The sequence below is a fragment of the Sinocyclocheilus anshuiensis genome, unplaced genomic scaffold (assembly GCF_001515605.1).
Source record: "Sinocyclocheilus anshuiensis isolate Anshui unplaced genomic scaffold, SAMN03320099.WGS_v1.1 scaffold1207, whole genome shotgun sequence".
NCBI lineage: Eukaryota > Metazoa > Chordata > Actinopteri > Cypriniformes > Cyprinidae > Sinocyclocheilus > Sinocyclocheilus anshuiensis.
Genome location: NW_015539914.1, coordinates 484,655 through 506,408, shown reverse-complemented (window position 1 = coordinate 506,408; position 21,754 = coordinate 484,655). Strand labels below are relative to the sequence as shown.

The window sequence follows — 21,754 nt, the reverse complement described above, 5'->3', positions numbered from 1 at the left end:
GTGGAGCGACTGAGCGGAGCGCACACGCATAGAGCGGATAATACGCAGAGCGTCACACCATCTGAAAGTGAAACCTGAGCGGTGAACAAATTTTCGGCAGCCGAAATTTCAGTGCATCACTAATTATTGGCGACATCAGAAATGGATATTATATAATAGATGCTTTTTTAAAAATTTTAGCAATTTCAAAATATTAAAAATAGATTTTTTACACGGCACCCCTGGCTCTCGACAGACGGCACCCCGGTTGGGAAACACTGTGCTAGAATGTTAAAAATGTTCAGTGTTAAATATTTTTAAATTGTTGTTTTGTAATTGATTTTTTCTTTGAAAAGCAAGACAAAACAGTAAAAAGCACATTTTGGCTTTTTAATTTATGCAATGGTGAAAAAAAATTGGCAAAATACACGGGGGAAAAAACTCGAAAAACCGTGTTCGGTATTCAGCCTTCGGCCCAGTGTTTAATTTTGTTTGGTTTCAGCTTCGGCCAAGAATGTTCATTTCGGTGCATCCCTATGAATTAGCAGCTAGTTGTTGAGTTTACATCAGTTATTAATGTGGTGTATTATGGGATTGAATGACTCAATAATGTCCCCTCAAATAGTGCACTATATATGGGTATGGGGGCGATTTTATGCACAGCCTGTCTTTATGAGTGAATCATTAATTTAATTTAATTTTGAACTTTTTCCACTGGCAGAGCTGTATAAGGAACTGGCAATATTGTCTAAAATGTAAGTGACTCAATATTAACTTGCACTAGTTATGTTATTGTGCTTTTTATAAAATTCAGAAATCAAGTGGTTTTACCTCAGTAAATTCTAAGCACATATGACCTAGATAGCGGCTTGTTTTATCCTTTCTCTTAAAACTAGTTTAAGTTCAAGCACTAAAAAGCCTTTGTCGTTTCTCTGGCAGGAGAAAAAGTGAAGAAGACACATTAGAAGAGAGTTAATGAGAACATGGCATGACACAGTATGTGTCTAATTGCAACCTTTCTCAGTCCAGTGAATGAGTCGTGACATGAAGAGCCTGTTGATTGAATGATCCTAAAAATATGCATTAACTTTGATCAAAAATTTCCCCCTCATGTTTCACCAGAACACCTTTGGTATTAACAGTGTAAAAATATCCAGATCTGCTCTACTGCACTGACTACCTTTAAAATGGGATGGCCAACATTTTTATACCTCAGTGCCTTTCAAGTCTCAGTGAGTCGTAAGTCATTTTGCCATTAGTTAGTGAGTGACAAAATCAGTTTTGGGTCACTGCTTCTGTAACTGTGCAAAGCCACCGCACACATCAAACTAAGGAAGTCCGACAGATCTGTAAAATGTTTCATGTTTTATGCTATAAAAATGAGTTGTGCGGCCTTTGTCTCTGTATTCTCTGCGTGTTTTGAATTTTAATGAACTTTGTTACAGAATGCCCATTGGACACTGGATTTAGACCTGTTTAGGCAATATTTTTCCATCAATAGTTCAGCCTAAATTAGACATTGGTTTTCTGGAAATGTTTATTTGTGGCGTTGCTGTTAAGACAGTATCTGAGGGTGGTGTGCCTAACCGTCTGGATTTGTTACTGAAAGAATGCAACTATAAATTCAAACATAGTTTTCAAAGGTTTGGGGTCAGTAAGATTGATTGATTGATTGATTTGTCAAAATAAATTAATACTTTTATTCAGCAAGGAAGAATAAATTTAATTTAACAAAATGACAAAAATACATTTATTAAGCTTACAAAAAAAAATCAATTTGAATAAATCATATTCTTTTGAACTTTCTCTTTATCAAAGAATCCTGGAAAAATGCATCACTCTTTCCACCAAAAAATATTAAGCAGCAAAACTGTCAACATTGATAATAATCAGAAATGTTTATTGAGCACAGAATCAGCATATTAGAATGATTTCTGAAGGATCATGTGGCACTGAAGACTGGAGTAATGACTGCTGAAAATTCAGCTTTGCATCACAGGAATAAATTATATTTTAAAATATACAGCAATAGAAAACAGGTATTTTAAATAGTCAATTTCACAATATTACTGTTTGCTGGATTTTTGAGCACATAAATGCAGCCTCTGTGAGCATAAGTGACTTAAAACATTTAAAAATCCAAACTTTGTCAAATATTTTTCCATCTTTGCACATGGTCGCTCAGTTTTGCAGTCAGGTTGTATTGAGCCAATCACCTTGAGCTATGAATGCCATGTGAATACTCACTCTAGAGCTGCAGGACAATGACATTGCAATGTTGCGACCTCACATGTTCTCTTTACTAGTAGTGACTATCCTGATCTATAACGTCAAAGGTAGCAGACAAGGAAAAATATCTAGTCCATTTTTGACTATTTATTTAACATGGTTACATTTGAACGGTCATCCATAAAGAATGAACATTTTTACAGTCATGTTGTGTACTTAAGGCAAATACTAGAAGGAAATAATAACAGAAATTAGTTATGTATGCACTGAATTGGTTTGAAATATATTGCATGAGGACATATTTGGGTGTATTTTTTGATTTTCTGTATGGTTTACACAGAGTTGATGACTTTGGCCTGGGCCTACTCCTTCGGACCAAACAGATCAAGCGTATGATCTCATCATATGTGGGGGAGAATGTGGAGTTTGAGAGGCAGTATCTCAGTGGTGAGCTGGAGGTGGAATTGACCCCACAGGTGAGACTAAAACCTTCAGAATAAACACTTCGTCTTTGTTCTCAATGGCAAGTTTATTGCCAAGTAAATGCATGCTAAAGATTTTATTGTACCATTCTTCCAAAAAGATCCATCAGGTGGATTTTGTTTACCCATTGTACTGTGTTGATGGCAGGGCACGCTAGCAGAGCGGATCAGGGCCGGAGGCGCAGGTGTGCCTGCCTTCTTCACTGCCACAGGCTATGGCACACTCATCCAAGAGGGAGGCTCGCCTATCAAATACAACAAGGACGGTACCATTGCCATCGCAAGTGAATTTAGAGAGGTCAGAGCTACTGCTTTTATCTTCCTGTCTTACTGACTGATGCAATAATACAGCTGATGTCTCTGAAGATGAAGTTTGATCACTATTAATATCTGAAGTGTGATCAGTAAAAATAGATTTAGTATTTATATTGATTTCTATGTTGTATTTCAGGTGCGTGAATTTAATGGCCGGCACTATATCATGGAAAAATCCATTACGGGTGACTTTGCACTGGTCAAAGCCTGGAAAGCAGACAAAGCTGGGAATGTCATCTTCAGGTACAAGTGTCTATTTTTTTTCAGGTTGTTCAGACCTACTTTAGACAGACTTAGACTGTTTTCCTTAACTGCTCAGTGTCACATGTTCACTGGTGTGGTTGGTGTTTTGCCCAAACTGAAAATAGCTATTTTCTCTCACCTTTTTGTTTTCATTTAGCACAATCCCAAAGACTGTGTCACTGAAAGGAAGGCCACATTAAACACTTTTTAAAAAGGAGACATAAACGGTACCTTATTTTCGATTAAATTTTAAACACAGTAGACAAGGCAAACTCTTAAAATGACTCATTTCAAACCCAGTCGTTTTATTCATTATACAACCCACAGAGAATAATGTTCTAAAAATAGTACTAAAATACATAAAAGAATGGAATAGTGGTATTTTTAAATATTCTTTTTAAATGCACTGCTATTCAGAGGACTTCTGATTAACAAAGCTGCATTTATTTGATCAAAAATACAGTAAAAACAGTAATATTGTGAAATATTATGACAATGTAAAATAACTTTTCTATTTTAATATATTTTAAAATGTAATTTATTCCTAAAGGTAAAGCTGAATGTTCAGCAGTCATTACTCCAGTCTTCAGTGTCACATGTTCTTTCAGAAATCATTCTAATATGCTGATTTGGTGCTCAAGAAACTTCTTCCAAAAAGATCCATCAGGTGGATTTTGTTTACCCATTGTACTGTGTTGATGGCAGGGCACGCTAGCAGAGCGGATCAGGGCCGGAGGCGCAGGTGTGCCTGCCTTCTTCACTGCCACAGGCTATGGCACACTCATCCAAGAGGGAGGCTCGCCTATCAAATACAACAAGGACGGTACCATTGCCATCGCAAGTGAATTTAGAGAGGTCAGAGCTACTGCTTTTATCTTCCTGTCTTACTGACTGATGCAATAATACAGCTGATGTCTCTGAAGATGAAGTTTGATCACTATTAATATCTGAAGTGTGATCAGTAAAAATAGATTTAGTATTTATATTGATTTCTATGTTGTATTTCAGGTGCGTGAATTTAATGGCCGGCACTATATCATGGAAAAATCCATTACGGGTGACTTTGCACTGGTCAAAGCCTGGAAAGCAGACAAAGCTGGGAATGTCATCTTCAGGTACAAGTGTCTATTTTTTTTCAGGTTGTTCAGACCTACTTTAGACAGACTTAGACTGTTTTCCTTAACTGCTCAGTGTCACATGTTCACTGGTGTGGTTGGTGTTTTGCCCAAACTGAAAATAGCTATTTTCTCTCACCTTTTTGTTTTCATTTAGCACAATCCCAAAGACTGTGTCACTGAAAGGAAGGCCACATTAAACACTTTTTAAAAAGGAGACATAAACGGTACCTTATTTTCGATTAAATTTTAAACACAGTAGACAAGGCAAACTCTTAAAATGACTCATTTCAAACCCAGTCGTTTTATTCATTATACAACCCACAGAGAATAATGTTCTAAAAATAGTACTAAAATACATAAAAGAATGGAATAGTGGTATTTTTAAATATTCTTTTTAAATGCACTGCTATTCAGAGGACTTCTGATTAACAAAGCTGCATTTATTTGATAAAAAATACAGTAAAAACAGTAATATTGTGAAATATTATGACAATGTAAAATAACTTTTCTATTTTAATATATTTTAAAATGTAATTTATTCCTAAAGGTAAAGCTGAATGTTCAGCAGTCATTACTCCAGTCTTCAGTGTCACATGTTCTTTCAGAAATCATTCTAATATGCTGATTTGGTGCTCAAGAAACGTTTCTTATTATTATCAATGTTGAAAAGAGTTAAACCTACTTAAAAGATTTGTGGAAACCATCATGCATTTTTTTCACGATTCTTTAATGAATAGAGAGAAATAAAAATCTTACTGACCCCAAACTTTTGAATGGTAGTGTATGTATAAAATACATTAACAAATGTTATAAAATGTTAAAATAAAAACACAAAAGGCATGTTGCCATATTAAAGAATTATATTATATAATTTGTGTTATACAAATAGCCTTGTGGGGTAAAATCCTGTTATATTGCATTTGAAAACATTCACATTTCCAATGTTACATAATTTTGTATAGCATCTTGTTTTACCACCAGGGTGCACTGTTTCCTTTTCCATAAAAAAATGAATGTACTTTTGTTCTGCTTTTGTTAAATTTGTTTTTAGCATGAGGGCACCACTATGGATGATGACTTGACAATAGTTGTTTTTGACAGTAGTCAAACTGATTTTTATAGCTTGTCATTCTGGTTTATTTCACTATATTTCATCATCAGTGGCTCGTAAATAGAGGAAAGGACATTCCAGTCTTTCATATATAACATTTCACCTCAGTTCTGGATGTTTGAAGACAGTTTTACAGATTTTAATGCTGAGCATGTACCTTTTTTTATCAGGAAAACAGCACGAAACTTCAACCAGCCCATGTGCAAGGCAGCCAAGATCACAATTGTGGAGGTAGGTGGATACCACATGACCACATAACACATGTGCTTCTTTCAGATTCTGTTTGGTGCATTATTACAATTTTAAAAGCCTGTATATATATCATATTATCCATCCTATGAATTCAATTCCCCCGAACATATATCTCTCCATCTGCAGTTAATTTCATCGTTTTTCACATAAACAAAACAAATTGTCGGTTTCATCTAGATCTTTGAAGTTTTTTCCCCCCATTCACTCCTTTTTCATTTCCTTTCTACGGCGAGCGCTTTTCAAACACTTGTCTGCATATCAAATATGCTTTTATCTAAGCCTTTGTTCAAAACACACAGCTACGAACAAAAGACTTATCAAAAGGCATTTTCAGTCTCCATGAACAAACTCCATTAATTAATATGGTCTTCCGGCATCCCGTTCTTTCTCTTGCAGCTCTGGTTTGAAACGGTTTACAATGTGAAGCAATAACTGAATTCAAACCCTTTGTGTAGACATTTCTGTACCTAGTTTTCACCCTTCACAATCTGTATACCAATCAATCCATTACTAGTAGTATCGTCAGGAATGAAGACTTTTAGCTTGCTCATATTGTTTAATTGTCTTCTGCAGCAATCGTGTCGGATGCTATCAGCACATTAGAGCATTTATTTTTCTGGTTTGCGATCTTTATTGTGGCTGTACAGCAATATGAGCAGTTATTAGTGGCCAGTATCATCTGACAATACGATTATTGCAGTCCCACTAAAGATAAGCTTATCAGTTTACTGAACACACCGTAATGGTTAAAGGCCTTTTTCAGTGTTTGTGCATCTGGTGATGAAAGCCGTCGTGCTAGGAGAATGAATCAGTCGGCTGAGTGCTGAGCAACAGTGTGTATCTTGCATTCTGCCTCCGTTTGACTGGTTAAGATGTTATTTGTGGCAGCAACCCTTCAGCTTTTGCAGCAGGGACTCAGAATAAAGATTGACTCATGCCACGCACTGCCATCACTGTTGTCTGGGGATGAGGAAGGAAAACAGTCATCTGGTTTACTACAGGTGTCTGTCTCAAATGTTTTAAAAGATTAACTTGAGGATTTTATACTTATACGTTGTATTTATACAGTACCGTTCATTTTGGGGTCAGAATTACTTTTATTCACTAAGCATGCATGAAATTGATCAAATGTGACAGTGAAGGCATTTATAATTTTAAATTAAAAATCAAATTGATTGACATTCCTAGTTAAAACGTTAGACCAAATGCATGTAGTGGAGATTTTGTGCAAAAGCTTTTTGAGAGCATAGTGGTTGTGACCCACTTTTGTGGATATTGCGTGGAAGTGCAAGTACATCTCTTTTCCCAGAGAGAACTATCCTGTTATTTGAAGATGATGATGTGAATCATCCTTACAGTCCTTTATAAGCTTATTATGGTCTCTTGTGCTTGATTGGAACCAGCATAAGCTCTGTCCCATGCTTAACTTCAAAGAGACTGCCAATTCCTTCGGCCCTTCACCTGTACCTCCCCTGCTGTGTTTGCATATATTATTTGGCTGTGGAGTGTGTTATATTTTAAAGCTTCAGCATTTCTTTTACTTTCTGACATCTGATTTTTCACTCTAAAATAGCTGAGGCCATATTTAGCTGCGTGGAAGGGAGACAGTGTTTTATGATCATCCAGTAATAATCTGCCAAAAGCAGTAGCCATGTTAAATTATTTCCTCTCAATTGGCTGGCTGATGAGGCTTGCCAATGGCTCAGTGTTTCGAGAGAAGCGTTCCAGTTGCCTGTCATAGCCAGGCGCTGGAAATACTGATGCCACTGGAGGAAACTGCCGCCTTATTTCCTCTCGTTATAAAACAGACAGCACGTCACAGCGTCCTAATTAACAGGATATCTGATAGCTGTGCGTCCATAAAGCTGCTATTTTCCTAATGAACTGAAAAGAAATGATCATTAGCATTAACCAAAGGAAATACAGATTGCCAAAAAACAATAATAAAGCAGGAGAAATCGATTCGGCCAGTCGGTTGCCAGGCGACACAAACTTGCACAGCAGATCCGTGGCATATTCCAGTTATCCTGTTATTGCAGGTACAATGAGGCCCAGAGCATTGTGGGATTCAAGGGCAGTTGGTTCAAACAAGGCCATATTTGCTAGTGTCATCAGTTATAAAGGAACCGATTTTTTTTTTCTTTTTTCCAAATTTTGTTGAAACGACAGGTTGCATGAAATGGGTTTTCCAGGATGAGGTTAATTGGTTATTGATTAAATTCGTCCTCAAAGGTATTTTCTCTCCTCCTACCTTTGTCCAATTTCAAAACGCTGATTATCCTTTTGGTTTGTTGCACATAAATTACCAGTGCACAGCTGGGGCGTTGTGAGCGAGATCAGGGATATTGCAAAATGTGAAGCCAGTAGATTGTAGTGTTGATTTTTCAATCCTGTTTCAATCAAATAACCTCCTAGTAGAATATTTGTGCATTTCTTTATGTAAAGATTTTCTTATTCTGCAAATTCTTTATTTTGTCCCTTCTCATGTCTTAATCACAACTGTATAGTACCCAGAAAGGTTCATTTAAATAGAAATGTAATTAAATAATTAGTTAATTCATTCATTAAAAAATGACACATTCTGCATGATACATGATGCTGTTTTTTAATACAATTGCAATTAGCTTTCATTTTCGATTTCAAGGTTAAAAAAGGGCACAAAGACAAGTATTATATATGTCACTGGGACAGTACCTTTTTAAAAGGTACACCTTTGTACCTAAAGAGTGTTTATTGGTACCTTAAAGGTACATTATTAGTACCTAGAAAAGTACCATTTGAAAAGGTTCCGCCCCAGTGACAACTTTTGTACCCGTTTTTTCCCATAGAGTTTAAAAGTATAAAAAAGCATCAATGTCTGACTTGTGAACAGATTGCTCTTCTGAGTTGAATCTTTTCAATGGATAAATTGTTCTGGTTCACAAAATGATTTGTTCACAAATCTGAGATTCAGTTTTTGCTGAGTTCACTGAATCACTAACTCAGTGATCTGGATCTCACACATATACTTTAAATACTAATTTTTGCTGTTTTACGGTGCCTTGTGATGCCTTTTTGAACACTGTAAAAAATCGTTGACATTACCGGGCCAAAACAATATTTTTCATGTAAAATTTAGATTTATTACAGTTTTTCACTATTTGTAGTGAGGGAACAAAGAGCAAATTGCTCTTTCTTTAAATAAATTGAATTCTAATTAAAATTTTCTTAAGGATAAAAATCTACCTCAGATTCTGCTCTAAATTGTAGGGAGCCCTTTTACATAAGGTTACAATTAACAATAGAGCCCGAACTTAAATTCAATTACTGTTTATTTTTATATTATAATCAACACTCAAATTAAATAATTGTATGCAAATAAGTAAATTGCACATAATGCAGTTTTTAAATTAACTTCTAAATTATACATTTTCTATTTGTTGGTGAAATATAATCATTTACACAATGGCTCTCATAACTTGTTTCATAACGGATTTATTTAAACAAATTAAAAATTAAGACATCACTAACAGGTAAAGTAAAATATAATGAGTATATAGTCTTAATATTTTGTGAAATGCTTTTCTCTAGACTTCATTTCTTTGAACTAACGAGCTGTGGACACTGATGACGCGCCTGAGGTAAATGAAATGCTATGTGACAATTTGTTTACAAGCTGTTTTATTGTCGTCTTTCCGCGGTTGAAACACTGATTGAGCGATGCATGAGGCATGAGATGTTCATTCATGTTTATTTCACATTAAAACTAGTAGTAAAAAGGAAGGGATGATCGCGCTCCACGCTGCTGTTGAAACTGAGGCGTTTATACAGCGATGTGTCATGCCACATCAAAGAGTGTCAAAATGGCATTTATTGTTTGAATTTCCTGAAAATAAATGGACATAATTTGAAAGACGGGACTTTGTTTCTTATGAACAGTAACAAAATAAAATTCTGGAAGTTTCCAATGAAGTTAAACCTGTGTTATACTTTCCGCGTGCGCGAGTCCGCTAGGGTGCGCTATGGTATGCGTGACGTAAAAATCGTCATCGGAGAGTGTGCCTCCCATTTTTTGTGACCGCGCGTACTTGTCCGTAGGCTACAAAAACACCAACTGCGCATGCGCAGGCTGTGTGAATAAGCCTGTTGCTACTCGAACATGTACAATCCGTTGATAAAACAAGATAAAGACAGCCAGATGTGCAATAACTAATAAATGTTTGTTTACTGTTCAAGCCAATCTACTGCGCATGTATGGAACTCGTCCGTGGAGCGGACCATCAGCGTATGCTTTCGGTAGTATAAATACAAATAGTCTGCGTCCGCGCTGTCCGTGTACACGTCCGGATTGCTCATGTGGAAAGTATAACACAGGCTTCACACTCATGCAGTGATTAAAACAACGTATACACATGCATACCGAACCGAAAGACCTGTACCGAAAATTTCCGGTACGAATACGTGTACCATTACAACCCTATTAGTAGGGATGGGTATCATTAAGGTTTTAACGGTATTACTACTCTTACCGATACTGCTTATCGATATATATATATATATATATATATATATATATAAATACGCAATATGTACTATGTGCAGAGACTGTATGATAATCAACTATTTATATTGTAGATTGCCTTATTAGTTTATTTTTAAAGGCTGCATTCTGTTTTATCAAGGCCCTTGGTGTAGATTCATTTTTTGAAAATGTGCTACATGACGATAAATACCATTTTTAAAACTTACCTGTTTCTTTAGAGGTCCCCTTTTCTTCAGTTGGTGCATATTTCCCTCAAGGGCCACTTGAGTGAAGTGGAAATTGTATTTAGCCTCAGGTTGGCGGACCCTCAACGTGCATGCTGCTGATAGGCCAGGACTCCTCTAACATACTCCTACTGAGCTGAAACCTGTTTCAAAAACATCTGGAGATGACCAAGAAGAGAAGAAATATATGTTGTTGTTTTTTTGGAATTTAAAAACACAACACTGTACAAAAACACTACTACACAAAATCTATCCGCAGTATTTTTAAACATACCTTGTTTTGTGTGTTTTTTTAGAAAATGTCACATGTTGTTAGCTTAGTAATGTTCATGCCTCCATTGGATTTTTGGATTTAGATTTGTCTCATCATACATTGCCACAATGCCTAACTATTTTTGAAGATTATGGTTTATTTGTGCGCCGTCTGTTGCCTGTGCTTGGCATTTGGCATAAAGTGAGACATGCAAAAATAAACATGTGATCATTTTTAGCTACCTGCCTCATTCTAAGTGATATGTAGAATATATCCGCTGCATGTTTCTGATCGAGACACCAGCTGTTTCATAACAACAACATGGGTCCATCAGCTTCTGTAGATTTAACTGGCTTTGACAAGGATCTTAGTCCAAAAAAAGAACAAACCCTGCGAAAAAAGGTTTCTCTGTATCTCTCAGGGATTTTGTATCCCTGTTTTCCTTCTTTCTAGGTGACATCAAACTTATTTTCATTCCCACTGAAGACCAAACGCCACTTCAGAGGAAGATATGTCAATATCTGAGTTTATTCCTGGGGGCTACTTGTGTGTGTAATACTCTCCACCTGCAGACTGGCCTTGTTTACTCCAAAGTGCTTCAAATAAAAACTTTCTTTGGATCAATTTTTGTCTTTCTAACGCTACTTGTGTGTGTGTGTGTGTGTGTGTGTGTGTGTGTGTGTGTATATATATATAGATAGATAGATAGATAATATGTGACACAGTATCATGAGATATCTGTATATGATATGTAATTTATAGCTCAAAAAGCTGTCAAAAGCATATGTCTTATTTTATATTATTTTATTATAAACAAAATATTAACTAATATCATAACACTAATTAACTAATTGATAATTCATAATTTGTGTTTTTATAACATATAATATAATATAAGTAGCATTGTAAAGCAGTATACACCCTACCTTTTCACATTATAAATTAAAAATATTATTTAGAATATAATATAAATGCAGCAATACAAAGCAGCAATTTCTATATAATTTATATAATATAAAATAAAATATTTTATATAATATAAAATAAAATATTATAAATGTAGCAAATGTAAATCAGTATACACACTATTTCTTCACATTAAATATTAAAATACTTTATTATATAAAATATAAATGCATCAATATAAAGCAGTTATTTTTCATATATAATGTAATATAAAAGAAAGCAATATAATATAAATGCATCAATGTAAAGCAGTACATACATCTAAAACATTCTAAATTAAAAATATTGTAGTATAATATAAATGCAGTTACTGCAGTTGTTTTTTAATAATGTAATATAATATAATATAATATTCACCTCCCTAATTGTCACTTTAAAGGATTAGTTCAATAATAAAAAAAATGTTTTATTATTTATTTGAACTGTAAAGTTTATTTAATAATGACAATTTTCTGGCCTGACATATTTACTGGTTGAGTAAATAATGACCATTTTCATTTTGGGTGTACTGTTCCTTTAACCAATATGCTATCATTTTGTTTCCTACTGTATGAAGTGTGCATGAAGGGTTAATGAGGCAGCAAACTCTCCAGAGAGAGTGTTGCTAACTCCTACAGATTTCATTTTGTGTTCTGCATTAAACCCTTAGGCCGTCTGGAAGCCTGAGCCCTTCAATCACTCGCCGCCCTGTGCAGCCCGTCTAATGATAAAAAGCCAAATGCTACCAGCGGTAACCATGACAACAGCAACACTGCTCAATCTAGGCTCATCTTTTTGTCGTCTCTAACGGTGCCGCGTGCAGAGGACACATTTGTAATATGCACCGATTTCAGGAACTGTCCCTTTATGTACAATGCACAAGTGTGCTGAATTTGACAAGTAAAGGCACACTGGTGCGCTGGTGGTAGGATCCTTAGGAAGCCTGGCCTTTTTTCTCTGTTTGTGCACATTTGCAGGGCTTAAACATGCTTTGGGCGCATCGATTTGGTTCTTGGCGAAGTGTGTTTTCTCCCCTGAGCCTTTATCTGAGCTTCACGTTTTTGTTCAGTATTTTAAGAGCTTATTTTTGGTCCTTAAAGGAGTGCTAAGCCGCTCTCTGAGCTCTCAGCAGCGCTGTCTGTGAAACTGCGTGTGCGACATCATGCTGTTATCACACACACCACCAGAAAAAGGTACACAACATCAACATTCATCACAGGAGGATGCGGGTGAAAACACGTTTCTGCAACATAATCGATAAAATCTGCGTCAAATGAGTTTACACTATATAATTGCTGATCACAAAGTTCATCCAAAATGTACGATTTTTAAACGTATAATTTTCTCTGTTCCATGAAACATAAACAGTTTTGTTTTTTTAGCAGGATGTTTCACATGCTATTGGTTTTTGTGTGTCTTGTAACCACGGTTACCGGTTAATATTAAAGCTGCACAAATTAAATATTAATCACTAATTCTGGAGTATTACAAATATTTAATCACTATAGATTTGTTATTAGTAATGGCAAACACTATTGGTTCTCTTGTTTCTTGTAACTGGTTACAAGTGCCACATTTGAGTATGCAAATATTACAATTGGACAAATGAGATATTAATTATTTATTAGTATGGAGTATTAATAATTAATCACCAGGTTGGTTGATAATAATGGTAAACACTGTTGGCTGTTGTGTTTCTGGTAAATGGTTACATATGCCACATTTGTATATTCAAATATTACAGTTGCACAAGTGGGATATTAATTATCAGTATGGAGCATTAATAATTAATCGCCAGGGTTGTCATTAGTAATGGTAAACACTATTGGTTCTTGTGTTTCTACAAGTGCCAAGGTTGAATATGCAAATATTTAAATTGCAGAAATTAACTAGTATTGGAGTATTAGAAATTAATCACTAGGTTTGTTATTAATAAAGTTAAATGCTATTGGTTCTCGTGTTTCTTATAAAAGCATATTTTGCATATTTTCTTATATGCAAATATTAAAATTGCACATGTTTGTAATATCGTAATATTATATATGTAATGTAATATTCACTAGTATTGGGGTATTAATAATTAATCACTAGGTTTGCAGTTAATAATGGTAAATGTTATTGGTTCTTGTGTTTCCTGTAACAGGTTAGAAGTGCCAACTTAGAATATGCAAATAATAAAATTCACAAATATTGATAGCTAGTGTGGAATGAATGTTATTGGTTAATCACCAGGTTTGTTATTAATAATGGTCATTTTTGGTCATGTAATTGTATGTAAAAGAGCTATGATAAGAGCTTTGTGCACATTCTGCCAAACATCTCTGTAAACCCTGCTTTTATGAAAACTGTGACTTCAGCCTGATATATAAAGAAGTATTAGAAACTTTACTTCAAGATTAGTGGTTATGGAAAGTTTTTTTTTTTTTTTGAGTCTTGAGTTGCTGTCAGCACTTCATTCCCTGCTTCTCATATTCTCTAGTCTCCTAAGACAGATAGGTTAACATTTTCCCATTTGCAGGGCAAACCCTCCTCAATCAGGCTGCTTATATGTAACAGGTTTATTGTTCCCTGTAGGTCCTCAAAGCTGCCCATATCATTGCTGTGTGAAGTCGATAAAGGCAAAATCAACATATCTGAATTCAGAATCAAAGCTTTTTCTTACATTTGACACAGTGTAAGGCGTCTCCACCATTTTCAGGGGCAGTTTGACCTACAGTGTGTAGTACTTTTTCAGCTGTAATGGATCGCAGACAGAGAGCTGATGATAGATGATGATACAGGGCACTGAAGTATTGTCAGACACTGAACTGTCATCTAGCCTGGCGTCCATTTAAATTGCAGGTTTTCAAACCCCACCCAAGAGTCTTGAGACAATAGATCGCCAGGATGATTTAAGGAAAGTGTGTATGTGTATATATTTATATATGCATGTAATAAATGTAAAGACTCTGGGAAGAAGGAGGCAGAAACCGGCATGTGTAACTTTAATAACAATATAAACATAAACAACATAACGAAAGTAAGTGGCAGCTGCCTCATGGCAGACAGTAATTTTTTCCTGTGATGGCAAAGCTGAATTTTCAGCATCATTACTCCAGTCTTCAGTGTCACATGATCCACCAGAAATCATTCTAATGTGCTGATTTGGTCCTCATGAAACATTTCTTTGAAAACTGACATTTTTTCTAAAGTCTTTACTGTCACTTTCGAACCAATTTAATGCATCCTTGCTGAATAAAAGTAATATTTTTCCAAAACAAAAAATAAAAATCTTATTGACCCCAAACTTTTGTATATACTGACTGACATTCAGCAAATAAATAGGCTAAATATATACATTCTTTTACTGCAGAAAATTATAGTCCTTACAAAAAAGGAGCCTTACGGATTATGCTAAATAACCAAAACATTATTCATGGCAGGTGATCTGAAGTGCGACAGTGCTTTAAAAGGGATGAATTTAGAGAAGCAAATTATCTGACAGTTTGCCATGCTGACAGTACTGATAGACTCTTAGCATGCTAAGTGCTACATGCTGTCAACATACAAAAACTGTCTCTGAGAGGTTATGGCACCCACTGCACACGACATTTAAAGCTACTTAAATAAATCTTGACCACTCTAATCAACAAGCCTGTTGTTGAACGGGTAGTCAGCAATTCTGCCCATCTGTAGTTTCTTTCTTATTGTATCATTGTCATCATCAGCTGGTCTATGTTCTGTCTTCAGGTTGAGGAGATTGCAGACGTGGGCACATTTGCAGCAGAAGACATCCACATCCCCAGCATCTACGTCCACAGGATCGTCAAGGGAGATCGCTACGAGAAGCGGATCGAGGTGAGGTGGCTTGACTTGTCTGGCTCGTTTCTATCAGTTATCCTTTATCCATCTATCCTCCTTCATCTTTTTTTCTCCTTATTGCCGCCCCTCTGTCTGACCTTTTGCAGAGGCGTACAGTAAAGAAAGGCCAGGCTGAAAATCCCAAACCCAAGAAAGACTCTGATGTTGTGAGAGAGAGGATTATTCGCAGAGCTGCGCTGGAGTTTGAGGACGGGATGTACGGTATGTACAGTGTTTCAGACCATGTCACTCTTCTTTTATTTAGTTTACCCGAAAAAGAAAATTCAGTCAACATGTACTCACCCTCATGTTGTTCCAAAACTGTATGATGGTTTTGTGAACGAAAAAAGGGGGAATTTTGAAGAATCTGTCTTTGCCATGCAATTACAATGAATGGTGATTGAAGCTTTCAGCGAATAATAGAAGTGAATCACACAGCTTGTGTGCTATATTACAAGCAATTGAAAACTATTCTGAAATTTGGTGAGATTTTCCTTTAATTTTAGCCAATAATTATAAGCAACAATGGTTTTAATGTTTACTAAAAATGTCATTTCCTGTGTGTCTCTCTTGATAATCCATTAATGCGGTTTGATTGCATTTTTAGCTAACCTGGGCATCGGAATCCCCATGCTGGCCAGTAATTTCATTAAACCGGATATTACCGTCCACCTGCAGAGTGAAAATGGCATTCTGGGGCTGGTAAGTTCTCCTTTCACAGATTTGTATTGAATTTGCTAAATATGGTTAGAAATTCAGTTATACAAGCATTTGAAAATCCTGTCTGTTATGATTTTATTGTCCTTGTATTCATGTTTATGTTAAAGGGTTAGTTCACCCAAAAATGAAAATTAGCCCATAAATTACTCACTCTCAAGTCATCCTAGGTGTATATGACTTTCTTCTTTCAGACGAATCCATTCGGAGTTATATAAAAAATTGTCTTTGATCTTTCAAGCTGTTTCATGGCACTCTGCGGGAGTTGCAGTGCATCAGTACAAAACAAGTTAAATAAAAAGTCGCAAGGATGACTTGAGGGTGAGTAATTTATGGGCTAATTTTCGTTTTTGGGTGAACTAACCATTTGAGACAGAAAATCACTTTAAAAAAAGTTTTATCTAGTTGTTTTTGAAATGTTGACATGCAGAAGTATAAATTATTTAGAAACTACACTACCTTTCAAAAGTGTTTTGAAAACTTGTATTCGTCAAGGACACATAAAATTAATTAAAAGTGATAGTAAAGACATTTATAATGTTACAAAAGATTTCTTTTTTAAATAAATGCTGATCTTTTGAACTTTCTTTCCACAAAACTATCAAGCAGCACAACTGTTTTCAACATTGATGATAATAGGAAATGTTTCTTGAGTAGTGAATCAGCATATTAGAATGATTTCTGAAGGATCATGTGACACTAATATATATATATAATTTTAATATATTAAAATTACATCAAAACAGAAATTATATTTTAAATTGTAATATTTCACAATACAATAGTTTTTACTGTATTTTTGATCAAATAAATGCAGCCTTGGTGAGCATGTGAGACTTGACTTAAAAAAAATGTCCCAACCCCAAACTTTTGAACGGTAGTGTACATTTCAATTGGATCTGTAGTTTGTATGATAGAAATATCAATGTCAGATATTACTGCTATTAGATGTACAGTAGGTATTATATATGAAAGGAACAATAATGAATTCATACACAAAAACGTCAGATCTGTGTAAATGTTCTTCATCTACTGCACATGAAGCAACAGTTGAATCCTTGGCTCCATTTAACTTTAAAGGGTTAGTTCACCCAAAAATGAAAATTCTGTCATTAATTACTCACCCTCGTGTTGTTCGAAACCCGTAAGACCTTCGTTCATCTTCGGAACACAATTTAAGATATTTTTGATGAAATCTGAGGGCTCTCTGACCCTCCCATAGACAGCAAGGTAACTACCACGTTCTAGGTCTAGAAAAGTACCAAGATGATCGACAAAGATGTCCGTGTGACATCAGTGGTTCAACTGTAAAGTTACGAAGCTACGAGAATACTTTTTTGCGCAAAGAAAGCAAAATTAATGACTTTATTCCACATTTTCGTCTCTACTGCGTCACTTTGGACGCGCGTTCACGACAGTATCATGACACGAGCGTATGGCGGCGCTGGTGCTGACCCAGATCCGTTTGGAACAACACGAGGGTGAGTAATTAATGACAGAATTTTTGGGTGAACTAACCCTTTAAATGTTGTTGTTATATGTCATATTTATTTCTGTATTAATATGAGTGATTTTTACGCTCCTCATAAAAGCATTTATAAGTACTGTTTTTGTGCTTTTTGAATAATTCAGGGCCCCTACCCAACAGAGGAAGAAGTTGATCCAGATCTCATCAACGCTGGTAATAATTATCCCTCATTTTCATACTAGTAGACAGTTATACAGCATTAGTATTGCATAAATTGCTTTTTAATAACCTAATTTGTCCATTCATTATCTATGCACAATCAGCTTGTAACACTCCAAAGAGAAAGGAAAACTTGAAATCGCATCATATGACCCCTTTAATGAAATCTCTTCCCATTTCACCCTCACTCTTTCAGGTAAAGAAACTGTCACAGTTCTTCCTGGAGCCGCTTATTTCTCTAGCGACGATTCCTTTGCCATGATCAGAGGGTAAGGACGAATCACATTTAAGTCCTTAAAACGTTATTCAGTCATATATATATAAGGACTTTTTATATATATTCAGTGTTTTGTAACCATTCACGCAAAAACATTTTTCACAAGTTGACTTTCAGTAGATTGTTCCTCAGACAGGCTGAGTACTTTGACCCAGATGCTGACACTTTTAAAGAGGCCAGCTGTGGGTGGAAGAGCTCACTTAGACATTCCTGAAAATAAATGTGACTTTTCGTGTCGAATGAAGCGCCGTGGCTGTTTTGGCTTGATTTGGAGTGGGTAAAGGGTTGTTTGCTGAATGTTAATGGTGAAAGTGAGGGATGGAGCGGAGGCAGAATATGCAGTGAGTCGGCCGTGATGCTGCCTGCGCCTCAGGCCAAGTTGGCTGACATTTTCAGCGCTGTCAAAACAGGTGGCTACTTTAATTGGATGCTTCTTGTACTGCTCAGTAGGGTGAGACGGCCAGAACGAAGGTGCTTTGTCTCTGCTGGGACTGTTCTGGCCTTCACGGAGGGATCGTGCGGTGCTGTCGATAAAGCAATTGACTCTTGCTGGTCTTAAGTGCGTGAGTGTGTAATTGTGCATCCTGTGTGTGTGAATATCAATTTCCTGATGACACCATTTTTAGTGGTTTTTTTCCCAGTGTACTTTATGAGGGCCCAAAATCTACTGGAGTCTAAGCCCACTAGGGAAAAATATGAATATATAATATTTATATAAATCAATATTTTTTATATATGCTATATATATATATATATCCCACATAATTTTTTTTATTTTGTTTAGTTTTTATTTAATTATATGATTCATCGCAATTAAATAAAATGGTTAACATTACTTTAATTCTTAGTTCTTAGTTGAGTTAAATACATATATAAATAAATAGACACACACACACACACACACACACACACACACATATATATTAAAATTAAATAAAATGGTTAAAATTGAGGTTGAGTTAAATACATATAAATACATATTTTCATGTATGATTTATGCAAGTAAAAAATACATTGCTTATTTCGAATCATTCCAGCTATCTTTTTTAGTGCTGTCATAAGTTTAAATTTGTCTTTAATAATTCTGTTATTTGCATAGCTGTATGTTAGGCATTAGCTCCATGTCGTTTAGAAAACTCCCTGTTGATGTTTTATGAGCCTTATAGATTTTTCCACAGGCAGCAGACGCCTTCTTCCCACAAGCTTCACTGTTATTTCTGTTTTCACCATCTGAGAATCCAGCAGCGGTCATATATTTAGGACTTAATTGTCTGGTGCAATAGGGAACACAGTGAATGGTCAAGGGGTCTTTGCTGTACCCGGCACAAGGGGAATCATGACAGCACATACATTAAGAATAGAGCCCTTCCACCCACTTACAGTCTGTCTGTAGATTCATGAATAAGACCGTCTGACAACCCAGTGGTTTAGTGGTGCACTAATTCAGGCTAATAGGCTCAACTTGTTGGCACACCTTACTACACAAAAGATTTAGTCTAGTCTGAAGTGGGGGTTTTTTTTTTTTTTTGGATGGCTATTTAAAATTTACAGTTTTGCCTAAATCATGTGCTTATTGAGCATGAGTTATAAGGAAGTACTGTGGTTCGCCCTAACATAAACTTGTTACCTGTTTCTTTAAATTGTTTGTCAGTATTGAAACAAATCTTGTGTGATATCTTGTATTTGTTAAATCCATGACCAAATGACATGATCTTATAACAAAAATAGTGGCTTTATCTTGTGATTCCTATACTGAAGAAAAAAGGGATCTTAGTGTTTTATTGTAGACAGGATTACAGCATTGAAACCAAATTATGTTTTTGCACATTTTTATAATTCTATTTTATTAATTAGTGACACCAAACATTAGCATATAAGGTTAATTGTCAGTCTCTGAATCTCTTAAATATTTAGCCATAATATTGGCAAATAAAGACAAGGTTGCATTTAACATTGTTCAGTGAAATTTCCATTTTAAAAAATCCAGTAATTTTGTGTGGGAGCAAAATAATTCCATATGCAAATATCAAAAGACCAACAGAAAGCTGCTTGGTTTGAAAGTGAAAGTGTGCTTTATACATCTCTACACTATTGAAAATAGATAGTGGAACTTTTTTGCCCATGAAATTTCAGCAAAATGGCATTGTTTTGCCACTGTTGCTTTGATTTATTTTTTTGTTTCCTCTAGGGGTCATATCAACTTGACCATGTTAGGAGCCATGCAGGTATCCAAGTATGGAGATCTGGCCAACTGGATGATTCCGGCAAGTTCACGGTTTCATTCCCTTATTCATACATATGTCAGTATGATTGACTTTGACCAAGCAGAGTGAAGATAAAACAAGATTTTGCTAAAATTACACTTGGCTTCAGTCCAGCCATTTGTGTCACACACACAAAACATTTTGCCACACATAAAACATTTTGTTGTTTTGCAGATACAGTATGTGCGTAATTGCTTGTAGTTGTGTCCTTCTCAAGTATTTTAAGATACGTGTAAAAGGTAAAAGCTTATCCATAGTTTCATCATGCACACATTCATTGCTGAATCAAACCGAACTTCAAAACCATCATAGCCCAACTCCAACTCTTTCCCTTCTTTCCATCTGCATCTATTCTTCAGTCTCCCGCTGAAATTAACTCAAGAGCTTTCCTTTTGTTTTATGGAAATCACTGAGCAGCTAATGACAGAACTCACAGCGTGAAATCAGAAATGATTCATGTAGAAGATGATGTTCTCTGAGGAGCACAAATATAGATGTATGGGCCCATTTTACGGCTGTTACCATCTCCTTTCAAGCAGAAAAAAAAAGTTGTCACTCAGGTAGCACTTGAACAAACAAACCCATGAAGATTTTAATTCATAATGTAACATTGTAGTGCAAGCGTGCGTATCAGTTTTGGTCTGTATATTAGCTAAACCAAAAGCTAATCCAGATTTTCAGGATTCAAAGTTGACACAAGTCTAATCTGTATTTTTTTTAAGTCAAAACCCACTTGATGAGAATCACTAAAGTTAAGAACAACAACTAAGAAGACTAGTAAATCTCAACAATTGAAATGTGCAATGTCCATTGAGCTAACATGGGCTCCAGTTAATTAGACCCACTGCATGTCAGAGCAGTTTCTTTTCTAATACTTGCGTTCACATTGTTCAGTTTAATTCTTGTCTTTAAATTCTTGTCAGTTTAAAAGTATTGTCTGTGCAGCAGTTAGCCTGCTATTGTCCTAAGTCCAAAGTCGTTGCTTCCCTCTAGGTTCACAAAAAGGTTTCCAAGGCTTAATGAGAGTCAATGTTGGCTGTGGTTTTTTGGAGCCGTTCTTCTGCTGGCTGTCGCCTGTGGCACCTGATCCTGCTGTCAGTTGAGGGACTGTCGATACACAGCTGCCCTGCATGCAGACACCTCTGTAGGGTTATTTATAGTTCTCCAGGGCCCTCGCCCTGTCACTGACTCATGCCTCCCAGCCTCCTGGCCCTCTGCGCATCTCGCTTATCGAGTTTGGTTGAAGGTTATTTCTCACAAACTGGCACACACGGACCATGAGCTGCACTCTGCTTT

At 35.8% G+C, this 21,754-nt stretch overlaps 1 protein-coding gene across 1 annotated transcript in view; it reads left to right on the top strand.

Moving 5' to 3' along the window:
• LOC107686394 (succinyl-CoA:3-ketoacid coenzyme A transferase 1, mitochondrial-like) overlaps positions 1–21,754 on the top strand; it is a 49,907-nt gene that overhangs the window by 7,521 nt on the left and 20,632 nt on the right. The window contains exons 4-13 of the mRNA XM_016483361.1: positions 2,549–2,684; positions 2,839–2,988; positions 3,142–3,248; positions 5,648–5,708; positions 15,403–15,510; positions 15,621–15,735; positions 16,121–16,215; positions 17,863–17,911; positions 18,114–18,186; positions 20,383–20,458. Coding sequence (XP_016338847.1) covers positions 2,549–2,684; positions 2,839–2,988; positions 3,142–3,248; positions 5,648–5,708; positions 15,403–15,510; positions 15,621–15,735; positions 16,121–16,215; positions 17,863–17,911; positions 18,114–18,186; positions 20,383–20,458 — 970 coding nt within the window. The remainder of the gene's footprint in view (positions 1–2,548; positions 2,685–2,838; positions 2,989–3,141; positions 3,249–5,647; positions 5,709–15,402; positions 15,511–15,620; positions 15,736–16,120; positions 16,216–17,862; positions 17,912–18,113; positions 18,187–20,382; positions 20,459–21,754) is intronic.